Consider the following 12,703-nt stretch of genomic DNA (forward strand, 5'->3'; position numbering starts at 1 on the left):
GACTTACAGGGACTACCTTGAAGTCGCACAGAATTTTGTTAACGAAGATAAAGACCGCAATAAAAGCTGACAGAGGTTCTAATCCATCTCTACTCTATTGAAAAAGAAAGTTTTTGCATTTAGTTATACTTTAAGTATAAGACTTGGAAGTGAGAAATAAGCACCCCTCTAGTCTCAAGTTACAATTAAGGGATGGGAAGAGAAGGAAACTCTCCCAAATTTAAAAAAAAAAGTATGATAGGGGTTACACCACTCCCTTACTCTAAAATCATAAAATGTTGTGCCTTTAGTACTACCTGAAAAGAGTGCATAACAAAAAACAGAAATTCTTACTCGCCTAGATGGCTGCAACATCGATCTGAGCTGCAGCTGTCCCCCACCAACTCTTCACTGAGAGCTGATCTAAAACCGCGGATTGCTCGGCTCTCCAATCTGCTCTTAGCAGAGAGCAGTCACTGTTGGTGCTCTGCCCTCCGACGTTCACTAAAGCTCCAAAGTATGGAGTGGGCGGGAGCGACTGGCGGTGCACCGAGAGGCTGAGCCAAACGCTGGTCAGGCATTTGAGAGGATTTTAACATTATTGTCTGGATCCATGCAGTGTGGCATGTAGGCTGAATCTGGGTCACAGGAGTACAGAATCAAGTGCACCCCTGTGACCCACAGAAGTATGACCAAAAGACCTTCGGCCATACTTCTCCTTTTTAAAGTGGTTGTTGACCCACTTTCACATTTTATTACAGTGGAACCTTGGTTAACGAGTAACACGGTTAATGAGCGTTTAGAAAGGCAAGCATTTTTTTAAAATCCTGACTTTGTTTGCGAGTGTTGTCTCGTAAAACGTGCAGGATTCAAGCCAATGGGGTGTGCAGTAACGCATTTGGCCAGAGGTGCGGGGGTGCCGGTGACACTCAGAATGGTTTAGAGCTGTTCGGAAATACTCAGAATCACTTGGAATTACTCAGTTTCCGAGCCTTTCCGGGGGTTCCCGAGTTCAACCGAGCTGTCCCTGAATATTTCCGTGGCTCTCGGGCACCCCCCCCACGTCTGGTCACATGAGATATTGCATACAATAGAAGTCAATGCGGAAACAATTATTTCTTTAGCTTTGATATGCGAGTGCTTTGGATTACAAGCCTTCTCCTGGAACGGATTATACTCGTAATCCAAGGTTCCACTGTACTATCTGTTTGTTTCCTAATACTGTGCCACTGTTTGTTTTATTTTAAAAAAAATCAGACACGACCGGTTAGGTGAGCAAAGGGAGCTGCTGTAAGATGCAGTAAGGCATCTTTCACACTGGGGTGTTTTTCAAGCGTTTTTCGAGCGAAGCCTCATCTGCAATCCCAATGTGAAAGCCAGAGTGCTTTCAGAGTCCTTTCACACTGGTAAAGCACCGCTAAGACCCTAAAGTTTTAGGGCATTTTTGCAGTGCCTCCGTGTGAAAGGGCAAGGCGTTTTTACAGCGCTTTCAATTCATATCAATGGAGGGGGCGTTTTTGGAGCATTTTTTTTCAGTGCCCAAAAGCTGCTCCAAAGATGCTGCTTGCAGAACTTGGTGTGAAAGGGTCCATTGAGATGCATGGAGAGCGTTTTATGAGTGTTTTAATAGCGCTATTTTTAACGCTAAAACGCTGTAAAAACGCTTCAGTGTGAAAGGGGTCTAAAGGAGGATTTTTTTTTTTTTTTAAATGGACAGCAGGGCACAGTATTTGGAAACAAAACTGACAGTATTCAAATTATAATGTATATTCCTGCAGTAGGAGACTGCGGCGACGCTGCGCGCAGAGAGGGGAGACAGAGGAGACAGACACAGGAGAGCAGGCTGCGGGTGACGGAGGAACGCAAACGGACCACAGTGTCAAGGGCTCGGCAGCCATGATTATTGTGTGGTCAATTTGCAGGGGAGGAGAGAAATTGGCAGGATTAGTCAGGTTTTTTAGGTGTTGCAGGGTCCAAATTACACGGCACAGGCACTGTGCTGTATAACATGCTTTAAGGGAGCAGGATACATTTTATTTTTTTGGGTTAACAAACGCTTTAAGGCTTGGTGCACCATACTTACATTATGGCTTGGTGAATATGAGGAGCTGACATTGGAACACATAACCATCAGTGAAGGAGCACATCATACTGATGAGATCATCACTTTACTTCATCTTGCTTTGCTCTCTCCTTCTCTCGGCATGCTCTCATCAGATATATACAGTGGCAGATTCTGATTAGCTACAGTATAATTGCTGGTCTACCTTCTCCCATTCAGATTGTGACTATGCTGGAGATTACAGGTTATTCTTATAATTTTATTATTTTTATCAAGGTAAATTGCACTAATTGCATGACCAATGTATTAGTTCTTAATGAATACTTACCTTCTGTCTGGAGTTCAGCTGTAATAATTGATTAATATATCTCAAAATAGTTCAATATTTTAGTGTATAATATACATACTGTATTTACATGGCCATGCTCTTCATTATATGTACCGTATTTACTCAAGTATAAGCCGAGGACCTAATTTTACCCCAAAAAAAGCCAAGGACCTAATTTTACCCCAAAAAACTGGGAAAACATATTGACTCGTGTATAAGCCGAGGACCTAATTTTACCCCAAAAAACTGGGAAAACGTATTGACTCGAATATAAGGCTCAGAATGCAGCAGCCACTGTAAGCGGAAAAGAGGGTCAACCATGCCCATTTACATGTCTCAATGTGCTTATTGCCACCTCACTGTGCCCATTGCCACCTCACTGTGCCCATTGCCACCTTCCTGTGCCCGAGTCAGTGTACCTGACATTTTTGACAGGCTGCAGGCGTCCATTCATTGTTTAAAAGTTGCGGTCTGCTCCTGGTCCCGTTCCGTATATAGGTGTTTCCCAGCAGCCTATTATGGACGTCTTCTCATCCTCTGACTCGTTTTCCCAGCCGACACGGCGTTCAGTGTTCAGCCTATCGCGGACGTTCTCTTGTCCGAGGATGAAAAGATGTCCGTGATTGGCTGAACACACTGCTGGGAAACGCCTATCACGGAAGGTACCAGGGGGAAGCCGCGACTTTTACACAATGGGCGCTCGCAACCCTTCAGGTACACTGACTCGAGTATAAGCCGAGGGGGGTATTTTCTGCCCTAAAAAAAGGGCTGAAAAACTCGGCTTATACGCGAGTATATACGGTATATTGTGTTTATTGCTTAGTCGTACCTTTACAAAGATTGTGCTTAGCATTCACTCGCTCACATATCCTACAGTATTAGTGAGGCCGGGCTGATTAATATTACACCCGAGTAGATAATTGCGCATTCGATTTTTATCTGGGCAATTTTTTTTTTTTTTGGCAAGATTCCTATGTTTTATAGCAGCCATAAAGAACATAAAGGAAACATTGGCGGATCTCTCCTAGAAAAAAAAAAAAGTATTAGAAACCTTATCAAACTGTACAAATATGGAACACTAGCAATTGCTTTTACACGTTCCTTCCAATAATGTAGGATGTGTAATCTAGTTTCCCTTTAGCACATTTTTTTTATAGTTTCTCACATTTTCCTGTTCATGTCAATTTATCATGAATGTCTAGACATTAGCAGAGGGCAGATTAACACGTCTTCAATGGTTCCCAAGTTGAGTCATAAACATGTACAATATGTCTGCAATCTGAAGATCCTTCAATGTTTCTATCAAAACCTATTTTTCTGTTCAGTGCCATGAGACATTCAGCCACATGAACATTTAACATTTGGCTTGTTACTATACTGTATATGGAACTCGCCCCACTCTAGTATGATTAAAAAAAAAATTGCAGACCCTTTTTTAGTTTTAACCACTTGCCTACTGGGCACCTTCACCCCCTTCCTGCCCAGGCCAATTTTCAGCTTTTAGCGCTGTCGCACTTATGACAATTACGCAGTCATACAACACTGTACCCAAATGACATTTTTGTCATTTTTATTTTTCCGCGTAAATAATTTTTTAATGATATTTAACCACTTCCTTACAGAGTCATTGTGAAATGACGACGGCGGGAACCCTGCCTCCCTCTTGGGTGGACGTCATATGACGTCCTGGGCTTCCCGGGCGGCTAGGGGGCACACGTGCTGCAATGTCCGTCGTGATTGCCTGTAAACACACAGATCCATGTTCTGTCGGAGGATAGGAGACAGATGTGTGTTCCCAGTACAGAGAAACACAGATCGGTCTCCTCCCCTTGTGAGTCCCCTCCCCCTACAGTTAGAATCACTCACTAGGGATCATATTAACCCCTTGATCGCCCCCTAGTGTTAACCCCTTCCCTGCCAGTCACATTTACACAGTAATCAGTGCGGTTTTATAGCACTAATCGCTGTATACATGTGAATGGTCCCAAAAATGTGTCAAAAGTGTTCGTCGCAATGTCACGGTCACAATAAAAATCTCAGATCGCTGCCATTACTAGTAAAAAAAGTAGAAATGACATAAATCTATCCCTTTTTTTGTAGATGCTATAACATTTGCGCAAACCAATCAATTGCGATTTTTATTTACCAAAAGTATGTAGAAGAATACGTATCGGTCTAAACTGTAGGGAATTTTATTTTATTATTTTTTATCAAAAAGTAAAAAATATTGTGTTTTTTTTTTTTTTTTTTTTTTTTAAATGTTTCGCTCTTTTTTTTGTTTATATCGCAAAAAATAAAACCCGCAGAGATGATCATATACCACCAAACGAAAGGTTTGTTTGTGGGGAAAAAAACGTAAAGATTTCATTTGGGTACAGTGTTGCATGACCGCGCAATTGTCATTCAAAATGCGACGGCTCTGAAAACTAAAAATTGGTCTGGGCAGGAAGGGGGTGAAAATGCCCTGTATGGATGTGGTTAATCACCACTGGGTTTTTTATTTTTTGCTAAACAAATAAAAAAAGGGCGAAAATTTTGAAATGGTTTGTTATAACATTTTGAAAAACGCGAATTTTTCTGCTGCACTGTTTGGCAGCACTGGTGGCGTGCGGGCAGTGTAAGCACGGGAGGACGCTCTCCCGACATTTTTAAGCCTGCGCTGCAGCCGTCTTTTTAACTATGGTACGGGCACCAAAAGGGTTAAAGCAGAGTTCCAGGCTATTTTTAGTTTATACAAAGTCAGCAGCTACAAAAAGTATAGCTGTTGCTCCGTGTCCCCCCACAGGTTACGATGTTTCAGTTGTATGAATGAACAGAGTCAGTGATAACTGACTGTTCATTCGGAAAAGGTAGGAGCCGGGTTTATTGGCTTCTACCGTCGCTCTCCATCCTGACAGGGGGCGGAGGAGGATATGGAGGGGGGACACGGAGCATGGAGGGGTAGAGCAGAACGGAGGAGGACAGCAGCAGAATGGAGGAGGACAGCAGCGGCACAGAGGGGGGACACGGAGCATGGAGGGGGAGAGCAGAATGGTTGAGGACAGCAGCGGGCACGGAGGGGGGACACAAAGCGCGTAGGGGTAGAGCAGCACTGATGGAACTGGAGGAGGATACAGGGACAGTCGGGTATCTGGTGAAGCATCGGAGCATTTTCCCCGAGTACAAGTACTCGGGGAAATGCTTGGTATCGGTATTCCTTGTAGTAGGAATGAAAGTGATCAAAAAATAATTAACAGTGTAAAAATAGTACAATAAAGACATTTTTTTTTTTTTTAAGCGTCCCCATCCCTCCATACGTAATAAGTCACGCATATGTAAACGGTATTCGAACCGAACATGCAAGGTATCATCGCGAATGTTGGAGTGAGAGCAATAATTCTAGCACTAGACCTCCTCTGTAACTCTAAACTGGTAACCTGTAAACGCGTTTAAAGCATCGCCTATGGAGATTTTTAAGCATTGTAGTTTGTCACCATTCCATGCAATTTTAAGGAGTGAGACATGTTGGGTATGTATTTACTAGGCGTAACATAATTTTTCACATTATACCCAAAAATTGGGGTAACATTTTTTTTTTTATTCATTAGAATGTATTTGTTTCATAAAAATTGTGTTTGCAAAAACGATGCACAAATACCGTGCGTCATATAAATTTGCAACGGTCGCCATTTTATTCCATAGGGTCTCTGCTATAAAAAATGTATAATGTTTGGGGGTTAGAAGTCATTTTCTAGTGATACTGATTTAAACCTGTAAGAATAAGAAGAAATGCCTTGTTGTCGGCAAGTGGTAATGCTAAAATAATGAAATTTTGACTTTGTTTTGTGCTTCAGGTGAGAAGCATTCTTTACAGCGGCAGCAATCTGTGCCTCAGCAGACATCTGGCGCAGTGGTGAACAAAGCGGCAGACCAAGTCCTCTTGAGCACTGCTGGGTTATCGGAAAGAGAAGCATTTCGGCTAGAAAAATTCAGACAGCTTCTTGCTGGTCCAAGCACTGATCTTGGTAAGTGTGTTCTGCTCTGGTAAGCTAAGATTTTCGAAGTATTATGCTAATGAGAACAGCCCAAACTTTTTATTTTTGGCAAAGCTTCACTTTTGTACTTGAGCTGGTTAATATATACTTTAGGAAAACATTTTGGTTTGCTAAAAGTTCATCTGGAGCCAAAAACCTTTTAATTTTGGAATGAATAAGGAATAGTTAAAACGGCTGTAAGGTTTTTGTCATCTGTGTCCTTTTAAGGAGATGTCCCTTCACTCCCTGTCTCATAGACACAAAAGAAAGGGACTCCATGGGAAGATTTTCATGCCCCCTGTGTTTTTCTGTCTTAATTTAACCATTTCAGCTCCGTAAGATTTTACTCCTTTTATTGCCAGGCCATTGTTTGCTATTTGGCACTCTGCTACTTTAACTGGCGATTGCCTGGTCATGCAATGCTGTACCCAAATGAAATGTATATAATTTTTTCACAAAAATAGCTTTCTTTTGGTGGTAACTGTGTAATAAATGCAAAAAATACAGAAAATAAACAACAAACAATGGGGTTGATTTACTAAAAGCAAATAGTCTTTCCAACTGCAAGTGCAATGTAAGTGTACTGCAATTGCAGTTACTCTAGATCTGAGGGGAAGCTCTGCTGATTCCCATCAATCAATCTTGCATGTTTCCCTCACATCTAGAACAACTGCACTTTCGGTGCACAGACTATTTTCTGCTTCTAGGAGTTTAAAAAATGCTAGTGTGCATAGAGCCTCATATAGCCTCTATCTGCTGTAATCCTCCTTCCTGCAGTGTTTACAAACTTTCATCATTCCCCTTATCCTCCTTAATCCGCTGTGAATGGCCTGTAACTGCACAAAGCCACTCTAATAGGCTCTGTACATATTGCCCATAATCTGTGCTAATGACAGCTTGGTCAGACATTCAAAAGGCACACTAGTTGCCCTTGTGTGTTTCCTGCAGCAGTGATTATAAACTGCCTTTTTTTGATTGATAAATCCAAGACGCAATAATAGCTGTTCACCATCCCTGAAGCTCGAGAAGCCATATGATTTGTCCTTCTATTCAAACTGGAGGCGAAATGGAAAGGACCACTTATATTTAATAGATTTCTGCAGAAGGACCCCTAGAAGGGGCTTCAGGGACCTCCTCTTCTGGATAGTGGCTGGTGAGATGTCAGCAAATAACTGTATCTTGTTCCCCTGAACCTTGAGATCATCAATATTACGGGATCTCCTCATGACCTCCTCCTTTACACTATAGTAGTGGGGCTTGACCACCACATCCCTCGGGAGCCCGTCTTGGCGAGGAGGTTGTAGAGCTCTGTGGGCCCTGTCCAGCTCAAGCTTATGATCAGGAATGTCAGGGATAACAGTTTTAATAAATAATTTCACTGTCTCAGGGATATTGACACCCCCTCAGGGATACCTCTTATGCGAAAGTTATATCTCCTGCTGCGATTCTCCAAATCATCAATTTTGGCGAGTGCAATTTCAAGTTGGTCCTGCAGCGACTGTATGCAGTTAGTATTTTGGTTGGTACGGGCTGCGGTGTTGTCTACCGCCTGTTCAATGGCTTCCATGCAGGCCCCTATATTCTGCAGATCAGCCTTAATGGAGGATGTAATCTGTGTTGCAGTCTGTGTTAACCCCGCTGCCAGCATGTCCAGAAAAGCAATTAAGAAGCTGTGCCATATCAGTGTGAGAAGGCTGAGGCATGGAAGATGGTAACTGGAAGCCAGCCTGACTCAAAGGGGATTGCAGCATGGGGGTGCCCATAATGTCTGCCAAAGTGCGTTTTATATACGACTCCGTGGAAGCTGGGGATACTATGATGGGAGGTTCATTACTCACAGAAGTTGCCAGCCGAATACACAGGACATCCGGCTCTGTGTATCTCGGCGGCACTAACATGTAGATTGTGCTGGATCGGGGACGATGGGTCTGCAATAGACTCTGTGTCTGCCGCGTCTCCACGAGGAGACGCCGCGGCCGCCATCTTAGGGCCTGAAGGAGCCGCTAGGCCGAAGTCCAGCTGACGGCTAAAACTCCTCCGTTCGCTGCTGCCTGACATCCAGGGTAATGCACCGCGATCCCCGCTGCCCACACGGACCTTCCTCGGGACAAAATTCCCAGCAACTCGGGTGCTGTGAGCCTCGATGTGCTGGGGCGGTCCGGAGCTCCCGTTCAGCACTTCTTCCCGGAAGTCCCGCGCATGCGCACTCAAACTGCCTTTTTTTTTAATCACATTTACGTGATAGATTAAGTTTTTGTGTGGTTGTATTCAAGATGTACAAAGAGAGATAACACGAACGCTTGTAGGTAAAACATTTAATGACGGATGTAATAACAAATGTGATAATATTAATAGATATAACAAGCATACTTAACTAAAAATGTATTTTCCGCCTTGGCACCCTCCATCTTATATGGCATGTCACAAATGACCGGATCAGATGCATGCATATCACAGCTCTGAGACAAGACAATTATTACAAGTTTTAGCTATATTATATTTAGGACTTGAATGTAAGAAATGGCCAACCCACCCCGTTAGAGCAACATGACCTTTTAAGAACTTGGTCAGTTTACAATGACATTCCTTTGATATGAAGTCGACTAAGGTAATGAGGATATTGGAGGCTTTCTTAGATATTGAGACAATTTTAATAAGTACCATATATTTATCGGTGTATAACGTGCACTTTTTTCCCCCTTAAAATCGTGGTTGTGTGTTGTACGCCGATCCCCGCTGTCTCTGAGGGGGAAGAGGCGCGAGCGCCGCCAAAATAGACCGAGCCGAGTGTATTGTGTAATCGGCTTAGCTCCACTCGCAGTCTCGCCCTGTCCTGCCTCCTAGCCTTTACGTCCCTCCATTGGATCAGTGTTGTGTCCATCATAGGAGCCGGGCCAAGGGGCGGGATTACGAGACAAGCCAAGAGGAGCCGAATACACAGGACATCCGGCTCTGTGTATCTCAGCGGCACTAACATTTAAAAACCCATCATGCTGAAATTTTGGGCAAGGCTTGCAGATAGACATTGGGCAAGGCTGCATTGATGGGCATTTAAAATGTACGTTTTTTTTTTTTCTCCCCTTAAACTTCCCTCCTAAACTAGGGGTGCGGTAATACCCCCGCACGTTTTATACGCTGATTAATACGGTAAATCTGAAACATGCAATTTCCCCATCAGGCATTCTTGAAAATGGCAACCTACCCATATGGTGATAGTAGGGTGGAGAAAGCAACTTTTTGAGGGCAAAGCATTGGTTTGCTTTAACCCCCCCCCCCCACCCCCACCCCCAGCAGCAAATGGTTAACCTTTCCATATCCCTGTGTAGGCTACAATTCTGGTGACTTGCCTTACCCAGGGTTTTCCTTTTACTCTTGGCATCTGAACAGAGCAGCATTGGAGCAAAAGGAAGGTACCGTATTTGCCGGCGTATAAGACGACCCACAGCTAAAATTTTGGTTTTAGGATATACTCGCCGTATAAGACAACCCGCTTCCTACTAGTAATGAGAGGGCAAACCTGGACACTGCCCAGGGGCCCCAGCTGCATGAGGGGCCCCTGCACTTTCCCCAAAGCAGCTGGTCTTTGAGCCCATACTGCCCCGAAATTGGAGGGCCCATGATGGCACTGAGAGTGATAGATACACAGGGGAGGCAATCTGCTTCCTATTTACTTGATGTCTGTTTACCTGTGCTGTCATCATTGTAGGGGCCCCTGAGCATTACTTTGGCTAGGGGCCCATGATGCTATTAAGACGGCCCTGAAGCTGAGGGGTAGCCGGAACAACCACTGACAGGAAAAAATGCTTAGAGGAACATGCTTTATTCAGCTTTTTTTCAAATCTCACTGTGCCCATTACATGCCTCACTGTGCCATCGACATGCCTCACTGTGCCATACCTTTATCCCTGTACTGTGGGCGTCCATTATTCTAAAGCCGCGCCTCCTCCTCGTGCTGTTCTGTGATAGGTGTTCGGTGTTCCGTCTATCACGGAGGTCCTCTCTTCCGAAGCTGGGGATGAGAAGACATCCGTGATAGGCAGAACACCGAACAGAGGCTCTGCAGGGAAACCAAGTGTTCCGCCTATCACGGAACAGCACAAGGAGGAGGCGCGGCTTTTGAAAAATGACGACCCCCAAGTTTTGAGGCAAGTTTTTAAGCCCAAAAGGTCGTCTTATACGCCGGAAAATACAGTAAGTATAATATATGCTGCTGGATAGGGAGTAAATAACGTTAGCCTGATACTTTTCCCTGTATGAACAAAGCACAGGTTCACTTTAAGTTTTAGCTTTTCAAACCGGCATTTAAAGCATCAAGGTGTTTTGCAATTTTTATAGCCTTGTTTAAATTTATTCGCCATTTTTAGACCAACAAAAGATGTGTTTTTAAAGTTGGCTGTGTATTAGCTTTTGAGCAGACTTTTTCTGTTGCTTTTTTTTTTTTTTTTTTTTAACTATCTTCTTTTTTATATGAAAGCACTTGACATTAACATTTCTACTGATTGAAGGAACAGTCTTTTTGTATTTTGGATACCTTCAATAGAAATATAGCACATACAAATGATTAGAAATACAGGCCTATTTAAATGCAACAAGCCATCAGGAACCCATTATGAGCTGTCTTTTTACAGAGAATCCCAATTTGAATGTAAAAGAACATCTTGCTTTCACTGTATTGAGATATATGTAAAATACAAACTTTTACGTTGCGCTTTGAAATTATTTGTTAAGGCCTATATAGTTGGCTAGCTTTTTTCTTTCAGTAGGTTATATATTATTGTAATACTTGCGCGTACCCCATTTGGCTGCTAAACATTGTGGAAGATTACAGAAACGAAAGGTCTGATTATTTTTTTATGTAGCACAGTCATCTACTAAACCATTGCAGAATCCATTTGGATAAGAGTTGCAAGTAACAAGAAAAAAAAAAAATTCTCGCCCTGAAGACATTTTATAGTAGCGATTATACTTTCTTTGTGTTTCTTGATAAATATGCCCGGTTGGGTATACAAAGGAACACATAGGCTTAAAATTGGTTTTGTAGTGTGCCAGTTAAAAGGATAGTGTACATACTGTATATCCCAACTTTTCTGATATAAAATAGATATTCAGAACTTCTACATGTATATATTTTAGAAGCTTATTGGTACTGACATTTATGCAGTGCACCTCTAAAGCCCCATTCCGTCATGCAGCGATAGCGCAGTTTGGGAGGGTTGGGATCTGGGTACAAAATACGGGACTGGAAAAGGGTTTGATTGATCCGAATCCCACTAAACGGATCTCTAGATACTATAGGGCAATTGGCCCTGGGGACATGGGCTCCACTTCTAGGGCCAGGGCTCGGTGGGTGGCAGATGTCCCAAAGTTGTCAGAGGAGCAGTGGCAGGAGGTCCTTGATACTGGTGTCTGCTATCTCTTCCATGGATACAATGATTCAATTTTGTTACCTTCACCAGTTTTATTATATGGCAACTAGACTTCGCTGAATGCATAGGAGGGAATCTGCGATCTGCCATAAATGTAGATAGTGAATGCGGATGTGCTGTTGTATAGGATGACCTATGAGGCTAGAGGGGCTCCCAAAAAGTTTAGGAGGGTATAGTTTAGATGGGTGGATTCTAAGAGTACGCTGGAGGGAGAGGGGTCATAGACTATTGGACATGACTAATTCTGCGTACACACGGTCGGAATTTCCGACAACAAATGTTCGATGTGAGCTTGTTGTCGGAAAATCCAACCGTGTGTATGCCCCATCGGAGATTTGCTGTCAGAATTTTTGACAACAAATGTTTAAGAGCTGATTCTCAATTTTTCCGACAACAAAAGTTCTTGTCGGAAATTCTGATCGTCTGTAGCCAATTCCGATACACAACAATCTTATGCATGCTTGGAATCATTGAACTTAATTTTTCTCGGCTCGTCATAGTGTTGTACGTGACCGCGTTCTTGATGATCTGAATTACCGACAACATTTGTGTGACCGCGTGTATGCAAGACAAGTTTGAGCGAGCAATCTGTTGGAAAAAAATCCACGGTTTTGGTGTCGGAATGTCCGATCGGGTGTACGCGGCTTTAGAGTGTTTTTACTTTGCTGCAAGATTTTCAGTCTGGACAGAAGAGCGTGGGCATGATATTCTTAATAAGGATGGGTTTGGTTTTCTTATCCTACTACTCGCAAAACTGAATGTTGAAATCCATAGGGGGGAGGGGGCTCTGTTATTTGTTTTTTTTTTCCCTATTTCTGATGTTTTTGTATGTTTTTTTTTTTTTTTTTTTATTGTTTCTTTAAAAAAACACAAAAACAAAAGCCCTATTCCCCTG

At 42.9% G+C, this 12,703-nt stretch overlaps 1 protein-coding gene across 1 annotated transcript in view; it reads left to right on the plus strand.

Annotated features, from left to right (window-relative positions):
- Positions 1-12,703, plus strand: part of TBC1D22A (TBC1 domain family member 22A) — a 735,477-nt gene that overhangs the window by 60,244 nt on the left and 662,530 nt on the right. Inside the window, exon 4 of the mRNA XM_040343645.1 lies at positions 6,203-6,373. Within this exon, the coding sequence (XP_040199579.1) occupies positions 6,203-6,373 (171 nt within the window). The remainder of the gene's footprint in view (positions 1-6,202; positions 6,374-12,703) is intronic.

Source organism: Rana temporaria, chromosome 3 (assembly GCF_905171775.1).
Source record: "Rana temporaria chromosome 3, aRanTem1.1, whole genome shotgun sequence".
NCBI lineage: Eukaryota > Metazoa > Chordata > Amphibia > Anura > Ranidae > Rana > Rana temporaria.